Here is a 15,446-nt window from a genome sequence, read left to right on the forward strand (position 1 = left end):
TTAAAGCCCTGATTTAGCCCAGGGGGTGGGAATGAGGTGATTTTAAAACCCTGATTTGGCACAGCAAATTTGAATGAGGTGATTTTTAAGCCCTGATTTGCTGCCCCTGCCCATGGCTGTGAGATGATCTTAGGATCCTTTCCCACCCAACCCATTCCATTATTTAATTCTCTCCTGATTCATCCACTCAACCCCTCCAGCAGCCACCAAGTGACTGAAAGAAATGCTCAGACACCTCCTTGTGCCCTTTCTGCACCCACAGCGTCGTAAGAAATGGGAATTTAGGGGTCGTCTGCTGCTCTTCTCATCCCAACTCCCGTCCCCTTGAACATCCCAACGCCTCCCTGGTTCCCACTGTACCATAAAAGACCGAGGGGGGGTCGTGGAAGAAGGGGTAGTCGGTGCAGAAGAGCAGGTAGGCGCCGTAGGACCAGGACAAGGAGTAGAAAAGCAGCTTCCAGGCACTCTCGGGCATCTTGGCAGCATCTTTGGGCTGCAGGTTGCACCATTCCCCGAAGGGCTGTGAGGAAAAAGGGGAAAATCATCGGAGAGGGGGGAAAGGAGCATCCCCAGGGGGGGATCAGCAGCATTCCAAGAGCTCTGGTGGTGCCAGCCAAGCTCAGGATCCCCATTTTTCCAGCAGGAATGAGGCCCAGAGAGGCTGGGGAAGGGGAAATCAGGAGGTTGGAGATCCTCCCACCCAGCCTGGAGCTGTGGAAGTGGAGCCAGGCAGGAGCCTGGAGCATCCTCCCACATCCTGAGAGCATTCCCAGGGCAGCTGGCTCCGGCAGGGCAGAGCCAATAACCGATAAAATAAAAATAAAGCCCAGGGAAAGCCCGGAGGGGAGGCTGCAACCGCGTTATCCCGGGCAGAGGGAGCCGGCGGCGCCGCCAGCTGCCGGGAAAAAGCCTCTGGATGGGCAGGGAAAGGCTCGGCAGAGCCCTGGGCACGCTGGCACTGCCACCAAGTGCCATCAGCACTGGGGACCGAGCAGGACGAGCACCTCGTGCTGGGCCACCCCTCCCCACACTCCCAGCGGCTTTCCCAGCCCCAATTCCCCGGGGATTTCCCCCTGTGCTGTTTGCAGCTCCCTCCTGCCTGCTGGGAACTGTGGAGACGAGGCCAAACCTCCCCCAGATCTGCCCAAAATCAGGGTGGGGAGGACGGGCAGCTCAAACTCAGGACAAAATTCCTCATCCTGGCTCCCGAGGGGGACAGGGACACCCCAGACCTGGCAGGGACAGCCTGGGAACTGCAGGAAAACAATGGAACAGCCTCGGTTTTGGGGAATAACCGGAGCCAGCATGGAACAGCCTCAGGTTTTTTGGGAATAACCAGAGCCAGCATGGAACAGCCTCAGGTTTTTTGGGAATAAACGTTGCAGGGGATGCTGCCCTTCCCCGTGTGTGACCCCTGCTCCCAGAGGCTCCGGGCAGGGAGGTTTTCCCTCGGTGGCAGCTGAGCAATTCCAGGCCCCGTTCCTGCTTCCCATCAGGGCAGTGACAGTGCCAGGGGCCCCTCCGGAGCCCCCAGGACACAGCACAGGGAAGGGTTTGAGGGAACCGCAGTGCCGATAACACCCAAAGCCCCCCCTCTGGGAGCTCCCGGGAGCTGCAGATAAGCTGGAGGTGAAAACAAAACGCCTGGACAGTAACAGGACCCTGCCCCGGGTCAGCACTTTCTGCAGCCTCGCTCCTAAATTAAGGCCCCAGCTGTCCCCAAGCTGTGGCTGCGCTGGGTTTTGGCCCCTCTGGCTGGGTCCCCTTTTCCAGGAGCTCCAATCCCAGCCCAAAAGCTCTGGATTTCCCAGCCCTGGAAGCCCCAACACGTCCCACGTTCAGAGCCGCTGCCAAGGCCTTTTCCAACGGGAGCCACGGAGAGGAAAAAGAGGAGGAAGCTCGAAGGGTGAATAAATAATGCAGAGACACAAAGTCCTGAGCCCAGGAAGCATCAATTATTGGGATGTCCACGGGACAGGGACAGGGCACAGCTCACGGTGCCAGCGGGGCTTTGGGATGCTGGGCTCGGCCTCAAATCCCTGCTCACCCCACAGGGGTTTGGGGTGGAGGGGCCCACAGAGATCCGTGGGGTCCACGGGGCAAGGACACCTTCCCCTATCCCAGAGCTGGGGACTGGAAAATTAAATCCTGGCCGTGCTGCAGGGTGAGGAAAAGTTGCCTAAATCGCCGAAAGGGACACCAGGAATCCTTAATTTCCAGCTTCCACATCCTCCCTGGGGCTGCTCGGAATCCCTCCCCTCCAGCCCTGCTTCCCTGAGCACATTTTCCAACCTTTTTCCCCGCAGAGGGTGGATTTGGGATGCTGAGCTCGGCCTCAAATCCCCGCTCACCCCACGGGAGTTTGGGGTGGAAGGGACCACAGGGATCTGTGGGGTCCATGGGGCAGGGACACCTTCCCTTATCCCGGAGTGGATTTGGGATGCTGAGCTTGGCCTCAAATCCCCACTCACCCCATAGGGGTTTGGGGTGGAAGGGACCACCGGGATCCTCCAGTTCCAACCCTTCCCTGGTCCCAGGGACTCCAGGAATGGGAGCCGGCTCAGGGAAGGATGGGAGGGGACCAGCAGCGCCTGGGGGGCACGGGGGGGACACAGGGATGTCCCTGGAGCAGTTCACAGGAGCCACCTCTGCCCTGTGGGGTGGGAAGGGGGTGGGGGATGTCCTCCCATCACCCGGCTGCCGTTGCCATGGCAACGGCGCAGAGATGCCTGTTGCTACGGGCGACGGAGCTGCGTCGGGAGCCGGGATCTGGCTCTGGCTGGAAGAGCCCAGGGCTCCTGGCGAGTGATGTAATGGGGCTCTGCTTAAAGGGCAACCTCCTCCTCTTCCTCCCCCTCCTCCTCCTCCTCCCCACGGGCACCCTCCGATTCACCGGGAGCACCGATGGGCCCGGGGGAGGAGCCCGTTCCCGCAGCATTCCCAGCAGGATGAGGGGAAGGAGCTGGGAGAGGGGTTTGGAGCTGCGGAGAGAAACCCAGCGGGAGCCGGGGCTGCCCACAGGGTCAGGAAACACCCGGGGCAAGGAGCAAACGCAACTCCTCTCCCTTTTCCCAGCCTCCGGCACTGCCAGGGATCCTTAAATCCACCCCCAGCTCCAGCAGCGGGACAGGGAGCAGCCAGGGATCCCTAAATCCACAGTCGGGGATCTCTAAATCCAGCCCAGCTCCAGCAGCGGGACATGGAGCAGCCGGGGATCCCTAAATCCATAGTCGGGGATCCCTAAATCCACCCCAGCCCCAGCAGTGGGACACGGAGCAGCCGGGGATCCCTAAATCCACAGCCAGGGATCCCTAAATCCAGCCCAGCTCCAGCAGCGGGACACGGAGCAGTCGGGGATCCCTAAATCCATAGTCGGGGATCCCTAAATCCACAGTCGGGGATCCCTAAATCCAGCCCAGCCCCAGCAGCGGGACACGGAGCAGCCGGGCAGGGACACGGGGGCTGTGAATCGAGGTTTGCTCCAGAGGAGCTGGATCCCCCTGCCCAGGGCCGGGGCCTGGCTGAAGCCCAGCGGTGCCAGGGCTGGCTGCGGGCACAGCGAGTTCCCGAGGGACACAAAGGAGCAGCTGGCACGGAGCATCCCCGGGAACTGGCAGTGCCACCGCGGCTTTTCCTGGGGCACAGGGGAGGGATGAGCCCGCGGAGCGGCCCGGACACATCCAGAGCTCCGTGTGTGGCTTCCCAGAGCCCCGAGGGGCTCTGTCCCCTCTGTCCCCAGGCTGGACACTGCTCCCAGATCTGGGATGGGGCTCCCAATGGATCCCAGAATGGCTCGGAAGGACCTTAAAATCAACACCTGCCACCATCCCAGGGTGCTCCAAGCCCCGTCCAGCCTGGCCTGGGGCACTCGCAGGGATGTGGCAGCCACGGCTTGCACGGGAAATCCATCCTGGAGGAATTCCTCCCCAGTATCCCACCCCACCCTGCCTCTGGCAGCTTTAAACAAAGGAGCATCCAGTAAAAGGTCCCTGATCTCTGACCCCAAACGAGCCTGGGGACCCCGGGGCAGTGATTATCCCCCACCCCCGAGGGGAAGGAGCCGAGCAGGGGGTGGAGAGCCCCAGCTCTCCTCTCTCCATCCCTGCAGCAGCTCCGTGCCTCAGTTTCCCTGCCCCGTGCCAAGCTCTGGACGACGCTTCCCGCACAGACCTGTGGAAAAAAGCGCTTTTCCCACCAAAAATATTGACCCGATGTTATTTTTTTTCCCCTTGATTTCTTGTCCCTGGAGGGCAGAGGAGCAGCAGGAGACGCTCTGAGGACGCCCCACGTGCTGACACAGCAGAGCAGCCCCCGCCGAGCTGCTCCGGCCCCAGGGAAAAAAGAAAGGGCCCTTTGTTGTGGCTTTCCTCCCCTCTGGAGCTTCCAGGGTTTGTGTTCAAAGGAGGGAACAGCAGAGCCTCCCCCCAGCTCGGTGTGCTCTGCTCCCAGACTGTGCTGGGGGTCACTTCTGGGGACATTCCCCTATCCCAGTGCTGGGGACTGGAAAAATAAATCCTGGCCGTGCTGCAGGGTGAGGAAAAGTTGCCTAAATCGCTGAAAGGGACACCAGGAATCCTTAATTTCCAGCTTCCACATCCTCCCTGAGGCTGCTCGGAATCCCTCCCCTCCAGCCCTGCTTCCCTGAGCACATTTTCCAACACTTTTCCCTGCAGAGGACACTGGGATGTCCTACAAATCTGGGCACCACCGGGACAAAAACCCAGCTCCTGTCTGGGCCAAACCTGGAGAGTTCCACCCTCTGCAGCACAAAGCCTTGGGGACAGAGGGGACACCTGACCACCCCCAGACCCAGATTTCCCACCCAGACGATTTTCATGGACTCACTCCCAGTTCCCTTCAGGGATTTCCCAGTCCAGCAGCTCGGCGGGGTTGGGGGCTGGAGGCCGGGGCTGGTCACAGCAATTCCAGCTGTGCCTTAAATCCAGGGTTCTCCTGGATTTACCTGCCCGAGGGCACTGCCTGGGGAAGGAGAGAGCTCCAAGGGCTTCTCCCAGCTTTTCCTGCTCCTTTTCCAGGCTCAGGTGCCCTCCAGGGGGTTTAATTAACACAGATGTGCTCAGGTTGCTGCTTTTTAATCCAAGTCCTGGCTCCAAGGGCACAGCTCGGACACCAACGTGGCACCAAGGGGGCAAATCCAAGGATTCCAGGGCTAGCAGCACTTCCCTAGAACTTGGTCTGAATTTCTGGAGCTGGTCTGCAACCCCAGGGAGCTCCTGCAGAGCACCCAGAAACCAGTGGGACAAAGAGCAGAGGCTCGGGCAAGGCCTGGGAAAGGACAGATAAATCCCACAGGGATGTCCACATGCCAGCACAGCTGACTCTGATGGTCTTTCCCTACCTTTTAATCCACATTTCCTGCCCTAACTGGGATCTTTCCCACTCCAACACAACCCCTTGATGTGTTTGCACTGAGGATTCTGTGAAGAAGCAGCAAAAGGACAAAAATTTGCTCTGAGAAGGACGAGGAGAAAACCACCAGCACCAAAACTGCTGGAAAATCCACTCAAACCCAACCCAAACCCTTCCCAAACCTGCACCACCTCTGCTGCTGCTCCAGCCTGGCTGGGGAACCTGCTGGAGCAGGGATTTGGTGGGATAAGAGCTGGGGGAGAGCCCAAGGCACCAGCTCTGACCCCACAGAGAGCACAGGAAGAGGCTCCAGCACCTTCAGAGGTTTCTCAGAGCAGCCCTCGTGGCCGGAGCTGAGCGAGATGCGTCGATGCTCTTGTGGTGAGAGGCGCTTCCTGCCCAGCTGCCGAGGGAGGACCGTGAGATTGATGGTTCCTGAGCAGGGAGGGACGTGCTGGGCACCCGGAGGAGTCATTTCCATCCCCGGCAGCTCTCGGTTCTCACAGGGAGAGGCTCAGAATGAGGAAGGATGCCCCAAAAAGCAAAATCCTGACCAGGGAAGAAGTTCCCAGGGTGAAACAGTTCCTTTTTCTCCCCTCAACCACCCCAGCCCAGCACTGCCCTTCCAGGGGCTGCGAGATCCCAGCTGATCCAAACCGACCTCCTGATGGGTTTTATGGAAAAGCCACAACTCCCCTCCTCTCCCACAGCAGCTCCAGCAAGGAAAAGCTTCCAATCTTTTCAAAATGCAGGCCTGGAGAGACAGAGCTATCCCTCCCTGCCGCCGGGGGAAAGCTGATGCCGCTGGAACCGCGCTCAGCATCTCATCAGGAGCAGCCACACGCAGATGGAGCCCCAGGAACCAGCCCTGCTCAGCCCCCCTCGCCCTTCTGCAGTTACAGGAGTGACCCATTTCCCCAGGGAACGACGCCCTGGCGCTCGCAGGAGCTGCCAGGAGCCTCCCAGAGCTCCGGGTGGGCTCCCAGGGCTGAGCCCTCGCTCTGGGGGGGCCTCACACGAGGGGGAACTGGAGCACGAATGGAATCGGCTTCGGTTTGTTCCAGCAGAGCCGGGGCTCCCTCCGGCCTCAATCCAGCACTGCCAGGTGCCCATCAGAGCCAGATGGGGCAGGGAATGAGGGAAAATCCAGTCTGGCACAAATTCCCAACACTTTCCTCACCCACAGCCCCTTCAGCAGCTCTAAACGGGTCTGGGGGGCTCGGGCTGGACTTTGCACCCCAATTAAGCAAAGGAGGAGCCCCTTTAGGGCAGGGGGAGCAGCGGCTCCCACAGGGACACAGGGAGCTGCCTGATCCATGAGGATCCAGCTCAGCCGGGGAATGAGGAACGAGGCCTGTCCCAGCAGCTCCGGGAGCTCCCCAAGGCCCGCTGGCACAGCGAGGTGACAAAAGGGTGTCCCCGCCAGCTCGGGGCTGTCCCCTGACCCCAAAATCCTCCAGATTTCCGGCAGTTCTGCCCTTAAAGTCCTCTGGAGGCCGGGGCAGAGCCTGCAGCATCTCTCGAGGAAACAGGGATGGAGCCACGGCACAGGGAGGGGAGCTCCGCTCTCCTGCACGGCCGCGAACGAGCCAGAGCCGCTCTCCCCGCCCGGGGAGCCCCTGCTCGGCCTGTCCCCCAGCCGGGCGGTGACAGGAGCGGGGGACAGCGGCCAGCGAGCCCCTCCGGGGGCTGCGGGGCCGGGCGGGAGCATCGCTGCATCCCCGCGCCCCGGGAAGGTCAGGCCGGCACTGCAGCACCGAGCCAGCGGCCCCGCGCCATCGCTCCGCCGCCCCAAAACCGCGGGGGGACACGCGGGGATGTGGCCCCGCTCCTTCCCCCGGGCAAGGGACAAGCCGGGAATAACCGGGAAGGAACAACCTCAGCCTTGTGGGGATGCGGGGATGGGAACGGGAAGGGGGGGGAAGGAGCAGGGGGGGCTCTCCCGGCGCACCGGGATGCTCAAATCCTTCGGGATGCAGCCCCGGGAAAGGCACGGAATAACCCGGGAAGAACCGGGAAGAAATCACCTCAACCTTGCGGGGATGGAAACGTGGGGGGGAAATAAGGGGGAAAGGAGCAGGGGGGGCTCTGCCGATGCTCAAATCCTACAGGATGCAACCCCCGGGCACGGGAAAGGCACGGAACCACGGAACAACCTGGGAATAAACCGGGAATAACCGGGAGGAAAAAACCCTCAACCCTGCGGGGATGCAGGGATGGATCCAGGGGGGGGGGGGGGGGCGGAAGGCGGCGGCGGGCGGGGGGGGCTCTCCCGGTGCGGCGGGGGCTCTCCCGGTCCCTCGGGATGCTGCAGCGCCAGGAGGGGAATTGGGGCGCATCCCTCACCCCCTAAAGCACGGAAAACGCGCATCCCCCCCATCCCCAACCCCGCGGCCGGGGGCGGGCGCTGCCCTCCGCGCACCCCCCGCTTCCATCCCCATCCCGTCCCCGTCCCATCGCCCTCCCGGTGCCCGGCACTGACCCGAAAGAGGCGGCGGGAGCAGGCGCGGCGCAGCGCGGTCCAGCCCAGCGCGCAGAGCCCGCACAGCAGCACCTCCGCCCAGCCCAGGTGCGCGTTCTCGGCCCAGGTGCGGCGCGCCAGCTCCCAGCCGCAGTCCCCGCAGCCCCGGGCGGCCGCGGCCAGGCTGCCGTAGCCCCGGCGGAGCAGCTCCCCGTAGCCGGGCATGGGCTCCGGAGGCGGCATCGCGGAGCTGCCACGGCCGCGGCCCCGCGCAGGCTCCGGCGGGGCGGGCACCGCGCTCCCCCCGCGCCGGTACCGGGGTAGGAGCCGCCCCCCGGCACGGCCCGGCCCCCCTCGGGCTCGGCCGGGGCTCCCGGAGGGGGCAGCGGCTCGGGAGGGACGCGGGGAGCGGAAAGAAAGCGAAACCAACGCGGTGGGAAGGCGCTGGAGAGGGGAAGGGCGAGGAAAACCCCAAATTTCGGTACCGGGGGTGATGGAACGGTGGGGAAATTCCTGTGACTGCCCTGGGGAACCCTCGGGGCTGGAAGGCGCTGGGCACAATTATGTGGCAACACGGAGCTGCCGCTTTGGGGTCTCGGGTGCCAATTTAGGAGGTTCAAGGGCAAATTTGGGGGTCTCAGCTGCCAGTTCAGGGGATTCAGGTGAAAATTTTGGGGGGTTCAGGTGCCACTTCGGGGCGGGTTCAAGAGCACGGAGCTGCACGTTCAAAATCCCTACCTGAGCCTTCTCCTGTCAGCGTTTCACTCATTTGATAAGCCAAGGAAATTGTTTCTCCAGGTATTTTTTCCCTCCATCTCAGCACAAACCTCGGAGCAGCTCTGGCCCTTCCCAAGCTCCTCGGGAGTTTCCAGGTGTGTCCAATCTCCCCCCACAGCTCCGTTTTGGGCACCTGTTGCAGTTTAAGGGTTTGGAATCATGAAAGTCACCTTCAAGATGAGTCTGGGATAATAAAATCCACCTGTGAAAATCAAACTCCCTCCCAAAGGTCACCCCTGATGAAAAGACCTCACTGAGCTCCATCATCATCCTCATCCCAGGCACCCCTGGAGCTGCCAGGGAAAGGAAAATCCCCAAATAAAACCGAGTTTAACCTCATTTGGAGTCCCTCAGGTTGTCTGCAACCCCCAATTTCTCTGGGGCAGCAGGGAGGAAACACAAACTGAAACATAAACTCGTTGCTCTGGAGGTGCCCCCGTGTCCCCCCGGTGTCTCCCAGCCCCTGCTGGCTCCTGCTCTGCCACTTGCTCTGACTGTTTACATTCTGCAGTCAATTTATCAGGGCCCTGGAGTGGGGCAGGGCTGCCCCGAGCACACAGGACCCTTTCAGGCTCCCTCAGACAGCTCCACAAAGGGAACATTCATCCCCTGAAAAAGCCCGGCCTGGAAGGAGCCAAGCTGGGCACAAAGGGCCCTTTCAGTGCCAGCACGGCCAGGGGGGCACCCAGGAACCCCCCTGGGACGCGGTGCCAGAGCACAGCCCCCTGCTCCCCCTGCCCGAGGGAGAATTCCAAAGATAATCCCAGAATTCGGGGTCAGGGAGGGCTCCACGGCCACAAGAATTCCCACGAATCCAGGCTCGACCTCGACATTCCCGGCAGGGATTGGTGTCAAGGACGCTGCAGGACACTCCTGGCTCTGCTTCACTGCCTGAGCCTCAGCCTGAGCCTCTTACAGGAGGATTCTTTTCATTTGGGGATTTTCCCTCTCTGGGATCTGAGCCCAGGATCCTTCTCCCGGCTCCTGATGGGCTGGGAGACGCTGCAGAACTGGGGATTGATCTATGGAGATGCTGGAAATTCACCTTCCCACTCTCCCACTGCGATCCCTCCGGGCTCAGGGCTGGAATCCCAGAAATCCAAGCCCACAGAGATCCAGGAAAGGCTTTATTAGGAATGGATCTGGATCTGCAGTGTCCTTTAAGCAGAGTTCAGGGCTCAGGTGGGGCTTCCATCCCCCAAATTCGGGTGTTCCCACAGCTGCTGGGATGCAGAGGGGATTTTTCGTGTTCCAGGGGGGATTTTCTGAGTTCCAGAGGGAATTCCCACGTCAATCCCAGCTGGCAGGGCTGTCCCAGGGCTGTCCCAGGGCTGTCCCAGCCCAGCTCAGGCACTGGGTGCATATTGCAGGGCCAGGCGGTCAAAGTCGTTCTCCTGCAACCACAGCCAACCAAAAATGTATTAAATTAATTATTAATTAATTATTATCGATCACTTATCCCCAAATTTACATTTATTAACTCTCCTCTAGCTGAACACACCACTACCAGCTCCCTAAAGCTGAAGGAATTCCAGCAACATCATCCCATGCATCCCTAGGGGTTTTTTTCCCATTTTGCTGCTCTCCCCTCCCCTTCCCCTCTCCCCAGATTCCCTCTCCTGGTTTTTTTCCTGTTGGAGCACAAATTTCCACCTGGATTAAGAATCTGCATCTCAGAGCTTTTCTTCCAGGTCTGGGATTCCCAAAAGAGCTGGAAAAAGTGAACGAGATGGAGCTGCCCCCTCAGAAGGCGTTTGTAAAGAACCCGTCAGGACGTGGAGAAATTCAATTTATTTTCTTTATTTCTGTTATTGCTTCTATTCCCTTCCCTTCCCTACCTTGGCCTGGTACTCCTTGATGAAGGGGTGGTTTTTGTGAGCATCCTTCAGCTGCGACAGGTAACGATTGGTGACCTGGGGGGACGAGAAATTGAAATTTTGGGCTGACAGAGTGAAACAAATCCCACCCCAGTGTGGGTTTTTTTACACCTAAAATCCCGATTTTCTCCGTGTCCCAGTTCAAACCAGTGGGATCTGTGCACACACACTGGAAATAAGGAATAAAAATAAATTTTCAGTGGTGGTTTCAAGTTAAAAAAAAAAAAAATCAGGAGGAGCGGAATTTAGAACCCAAAATGGTTTTTCTGCCCTTTTCCCTCAAGAACGTGGAATTATGGAATGGTTTGGGTTGGAAGGACCTTAAGGATCATCTAATTCCATGGGCAAGGACAATTCCCACCACTCCAGGTACCACCACCACTTCCCTGCAGCTGGGAGCTCCCCACTCCCACGATGATCCCATGAATCCCCAAATCCTGCTGGGGACACCCAGAATTCCAAACCCCCCTGGGAACCACCCAATCCAACAAATCCAACCTCACCTCTGGGGGTTTGCCCAAGTGCTGGGACAGGACCACGAGGTTCAGCAGGGTCTCAGGGTGGCTGCTGTCCTGGAAAACAAAAAGCGCTGGATTATCCCAGGAAAACCCAGGCCAGCTCTGCAGGAACAGGCAGGGAAGGACTCGGGGCGTTATCAGAGAGATAAGAGAGGCCCAGGACACAGGGAGTGGCTTCCAGAGGGTGGATTTTGGGAAGAGATGCTTCCCTGGGATGGAATTCCCAGAGAATCCATGGCTGCCCCATCCCTGGAAGTATCCCAAGCCACCTTGGAGCCAAGCTGGGATTGTGGAGATAAAATCATCCTTAAACCCCTCCCAACCCAAAACCCTCCGGAACCCCAAGGACAGCCCTGCCCTCAGCCAGAGGGATCCATAAACCCGGATTTCAGCAGGAAAAACCCTCCCTGTGCTGGGCAGCTCTGGGAAGTGCAGGCTGCACCTTGTCCAGAGCCTCCTGGAGCACTCCCTCGGCGTCGTCCCACTTGCCCTGGGCCATGCAGCAGGCGGCTTGGCCGTTCAGCAGCAGCAGCGTGGAGGAGTATTTGTCTGCCAGCTCCTGGAAGATGTAAAAGGCATCCTGGAGCTTCTCCCCGCCCTGGAAAAGCAGGAGGAACATGCACAGGGTCATTGCCTGCTGCTGGGGATCCTCATTCCCCACCAAAGCTCCTCTGTGGGGTGTGTGAAGCCTTTGGGGGAACGGTGGGATTGTTGTGGGTGACGCTGCCGGGGTTGGGATCCGCGGGATTCCGGCGGCTCAGGAAGAACCCAGAGCGAAGAAATGCAAAAAACGGTCCAAATTCAGCACCACTCAAGGGACCAAAGGAGGCAGCTTTGGCTTCAGAAGGAAAAATCCACTTCAAAAGAAGCAATTTGGGTGTTTGGTGCCGTAAAGGAGGTGGAAAATGAGGGGGGTGGGGATTAAACACAGAGATGGACACCTGGGCTCTCCAAAGGCTCTGGATGCAGGAAGGTTCTCCAAGAGGTGGGGTCTCCACTCAGAGGGGAAAGTTCAGATTCTCAGGAAACCCAGTAAAGGCAGGGAGAGATTTTGTAACAAAGCCAAGTGCCAGAAGTTGTTTTCATGGAACAACAGGCTGGGGAAGCCTGGATTCCGTGGAATTTTAGGAGTTTATTCAGCCCCCTGCACTCCCAAACCGAGTGGTTTTGCCTCATTCCCAAACATCTTTTGGGATATTTCTTGTCTTGGAGTCTGGATTGGGGCAGCAGAGCAGCTCCCCAACCTCCTCGGGAATGTTTTGGGAATATTTGAGTGTGTTTTGGCTGCTTCCTGGGAGGAGGGAGGTACCCACCATGGCCAGGTTCACCCAGGCTGTGGCCAGCTGGGTCAGGGTCGCGTCCTCATCCTGCTCCTGCATTTTCTTCAGCTCCTTCCTGCAGGAATCACAAAGGAAAGGTGGTTTCAACACAAAAACCAAAACCTTGGGGGTTCTCCTCTCGAGTTTCCCATGCTGGGAATGTCACAAACAGCAAATATTTCACCAGGAGAGGCCTGGTTTAATTCTCAAATGCAGGAGAGAGATTCCAAACACGTCCTGCTGGAGGGGAGATCAAACCTCGAGCTCCAGCTCTGTCACCTCCAGGGCTTTGTGCCTTTCAAAGCATAATTCTGCAGCACAGAAGGTGCTGGGTGTTCCCTTTTCCAGGTTCTCCCCACACAAACACCAGGAGAAGGAGAAGGGAAAGGGAAATCCCACCTGGCCAGGTCGAGCCTGTCGAGCTTCAGGAGGATCTGGATCATCATGGCCAAGCTGCAAGGACAACGAAAGAGGGACTGATCCAGCTCAGGCACAGATTCCCAGAGAATTCCCACCCCTGGGAGTGTCCAAGGAAAGGCTGGACAGGGCTTGGAGCACCCTGGGATGACCCTGAAGGCCCCTCCCAGCCCCAACCACTCCGACTCCCAGAGCTGCAGCGCTGCCAGCTCCTTCCCTGGCATGGAGCCCACCCGGATCAATACCAGGCTCTCCCATCCCCCTCGGCAACCAGAACCCTGGAGCTGCAGAAAAAGCCCCAAATCCCCGAGTGCCTCGAAAGCAAAACCTCTGAGGAGCCTCTGGGTGCTGCCAAGGCTCAGGCAGCCCCTCAGGCTGTGGAGAGGAGCACGGCCCTGGTCCCAGCTGGGAATTCCCTCACCATTCCAGGCTCTCGCCCTGGTGCAGGCTGCGCAGGGCAGCGTCAGCATTCTGCTCGTGGAAGTAGATGGAAGCTGCCATCAGCAGGAAGGTGCTGTTGGCCACATCCACGCTCTTGGCCATCTTCTTGTCCAGATCTGCCACAATTGCATCCCTGTGGGCAGGGAGAGAGGGAACCTGGGGCTGGCTGGATGAGGGACAACGATGGGAGAGGCTGAGGCTGCCCCTGGCAGGGTCCAAGGCCTGGCTGGATGAGACTTGGAGCTGGTGGGAGGTTTGGATAATCCTTAAACCCCCTCCAAGTCACAGAGTCCCACAGCTCTGGGATTCTGTGGAATTCTGCCTTTTCCACACTCACTGCACCACCACAAACCCCACAGCTCTGCAGATTGTCCCCCGTGGGGAGAGGGGAGGAGCAGCCCTCACCTCTGGCTCTCGCTGGACAGGAACTCTGCGAACATCCTCACTGCCTGCAGCTCCGCGCTGGCGCTGGCCTTGATCTCGTCCAGGACCACCCCGTACTTCCTCTAGGAAAGGCAGGAAAGGCAGGCTGCAGTTGGAGCAGAACTCAGGGGGATCAGGACACAGAGAAGGGCTTCCCAGAGGGCGGGGATGGATGGGATACTGGGAGGGAATTCCCAGAGCAGCCGTGGCTGCCCCTGGATGTGCCCAAGGCCGGGCTGGACGGGGCTTGGCGACAGTGGAAGGTTGGTCTGAAGGTCCTTCCAGCCCAAACAGTTCCACAGTTCCTATGAAACCCCAGTCAGCCTCACCTGGGCGATGTAGGCTCGGAACAGGAACACGTCCCTCTCCACCTCCTTCTCGGGGCTGGACGGCTGAAGGGAGGGAGGAAACAAGAACCTCTGAGGGCTTCAGACATCCACAACAAACCCCCGGGCGAGCCCCACACAAACACTCCCGGGGCCACCAACACCCTCAGGGAGCCCCAACCCTGCGCCTTTAGTGTCCCTGCGGTGGGCCCCGGGCAGCGGCCCCTCAGCGCCGCCCGCCGTGCCCGACCTTGGCCCGCTGCGCCTCGTTGATGGCGGCCTGGTAGGCGCCGATGTAGAAGCTGTTCCTGAGGTCGAACAGCTCGTCCACCTCCCCGGGCGGCGCCGCGCCCGCCCCGGCCGCCATCGCCCTCAGACACGTCCCCGGAAGCGCCCGCGCCGCAGGGGCTGCCGGGAGCCGCCGTCTCCATGGAGACCGCCAATAGCAACGCGAGGAGGAGGAACGTCATCAAAGCGACGCGCTGTATCGAGTGTGGGCGTGGTTAGAGCGAGCGAGCCAATGAGCGACCGGAGCGGCGGTGACGCCATCGGGACGCGCCGGCGCGCACGCGGAGCGGGCATGGCGGAGTTCCGGGCGCTCGGGCTGGCGCCGTGGCTGGCGGAGCAGGCCAGGCAGGTGGGGCTCGTCCGGCCCACGCCCGTGCAGGCCGCCTGCATCCCGGCCGTGCTGCAGGGTGAGCGCCGCGGGCCATTCCCGCACCCGGGAAGGGCCGTTTGTGCGCCCGGTTCTATCCTGGGGACGGCCGCTCGCGGGCCTCCCATCCCTCCCTCGGGACCCGCCGCTCTCCCGGCCCCTTTCCCCCGTCCCGGATCGCGGGCCCGGCCGCTGACGCTGCCCCGGTGCCTCCCGCAGGCCGGGACTGCCTGGGCTGCGCCAAGACGGGCAGCGGGAAGACGGCGGCCTTCGTGCTGCCCGTGCTGCAGGTGCTGTCCGAGGATCCCTACGGCATCTTCTGCCTCGTGCTGACGCCCACCAGGTACCGAGAGCCCCGGAGAGCCCCGGGAGGGTCCCGGAGAGCCGGGGCCCGGCTGAGCTGTCCCTCCCCGCAGGGAGCTGGCGTATCAGATCGCCGAGCAGTTCCGAGTGCTGGGCAAACCCCTGGGCCTGAAGGATTGCGTGGTGGTGGGCGGCCTGGGTGAGTCCTGCGGGGCATCCCGAGCTTCTGCCTCCCCCTCGGAGCCCGGCGGGGGTAGAGGAGGAATTCCGCTCACTCCCTGAGCTGGGAGGGACCGTCCCGACCATTCCTGACACCCCAGAATCCCATCCTGTGCCTCGGAGCGGTGTCCGAACGCTCCTGGAGCTCTGCCAGCCTTGGGGACCGTTCCCTGGGGGAATTCCGTGCCCCAGCACCCTCGGGGGGAAGAGCCTTTCCCGGATCCCCATCCCAACCCCAGACACAGCTCCAGCCCTTCCCTGGCCCCTGTCCCTGCTCCAACCCTTCCTCTTGGTCCTGTCCCTGCTCCAGCCCTTCCCCAGCTCCTGTCCCTGCTCCAGC

The 15,446-nt window shown here is 60.6% G+C and overlaps 3 protein-coding genes and 1 long non-coding RNA gene across 4 annotated transcripts in view; 2 read left to right on the plus strand and 2 right to left on the minus strand.

Moving 5' to 3' along the window:
- Positions 1-8,108, minus strand: part of CERS1 (ceramide synthase 1) — a 13,237-nt gene extending 5,129 nt beyond the window's left edge. Inside the window, exons 1-2 of the mRNA XM_042024487.1 lie at positions 7,853-8,108; positions 361-520 (exon numbers count right to left, since the gene is read on the minus strand). Coding sequence (XP_041880421.1) covers positions 361-520; positions 7,853-8,074 — 382 coding nt within the window. The 5' untranslated portion in view covers positions 8,075-8,108. The remainder of the gene's footprint in view (positions 1-360; positions 521-7,852) is intronic.
- Positions 1-9,928, plus strand: part of LOC121662857 — a 16,519-nt gene extending 6,591 nt beyond the window's left edge. Inside the window, exon 3 of the long non-coding RNA XR_006015456.1 lies at positions 9,845-9,928. This is a non-coding gene — a long non-coding RNA (uncharacterized LOC121662857). The remainder of the gene's footprint in view (positions 1-9,844) is intronic.
- On the minus strand, positions 9,723-14,338 carry COPE (COPI coat complex subunit epsilon). The gene is made up of 10 exons (XM_042024490.1): positions 14,180-14,338; positions 13,933-13,995; positions 13,586-13,686; positions 13,161-13,313; positions 12,722-12,775; positions 12,317-12,398; positions 11,446-11,601; positions 10,989-11,057; positions 10,447-10,521; positions 9,723-10,002 (listed from the first exon to the last, which is right to left on the minus strand). Exons 1-10 carry the CDS (start codon positions 14,294-14,296, stop codon positions 9,955-9,957), a joined length of 918 nt encoding a protein of 305 aa, XP_041880424.1. The 5' UTR covers positions 14,297-14,338; the 3' UTR covers positions 9,723-9,954.
- A 137-nt stretch (positions 14,339-14,475) lies between these two features.
- The window catches only part of DDX49 (DEAD-box helicase 49), a 6,835-nt gene continuing 5,864 nt past the window's right edge, over positions 14,476-15,446 (plus strand). The window contains exons 1-3 of the mRNA XM_042024481.1: positions 14,476-14,624; positions 14,804-14,927; positions 15,001-15,086. Coding sequence (XP_041880415.1) covers positions 14,510-14,624; positions 14,804-14,927; positions 15,001-15,086 — 325 coding nt within the window. The 5' untranslated portion in view covers positions 14,476-14,509. The remainder of the gene's footprint in view (positions 14,625-14,803; positions 14,928-15,000; positions 15,087-15,446) is intronic.

The sequence above is a fragment of the Corvus kubaryi genome, unplaced genomic scaffold, assembly GCF_017639235.1.
Source record: "Corvus kubaryi isolate FWS band 111438036 unplaced genomic scaffold, C.kubaryi_AGA036_p1.0 37262, whole genome shotgun sequence".
NCBI classification, from domain to species: Eukaryota; Metazoa; Chordata; class Aves; order Passeriformes; family Corvidae; genus Corvus; species Corvus kubaryi.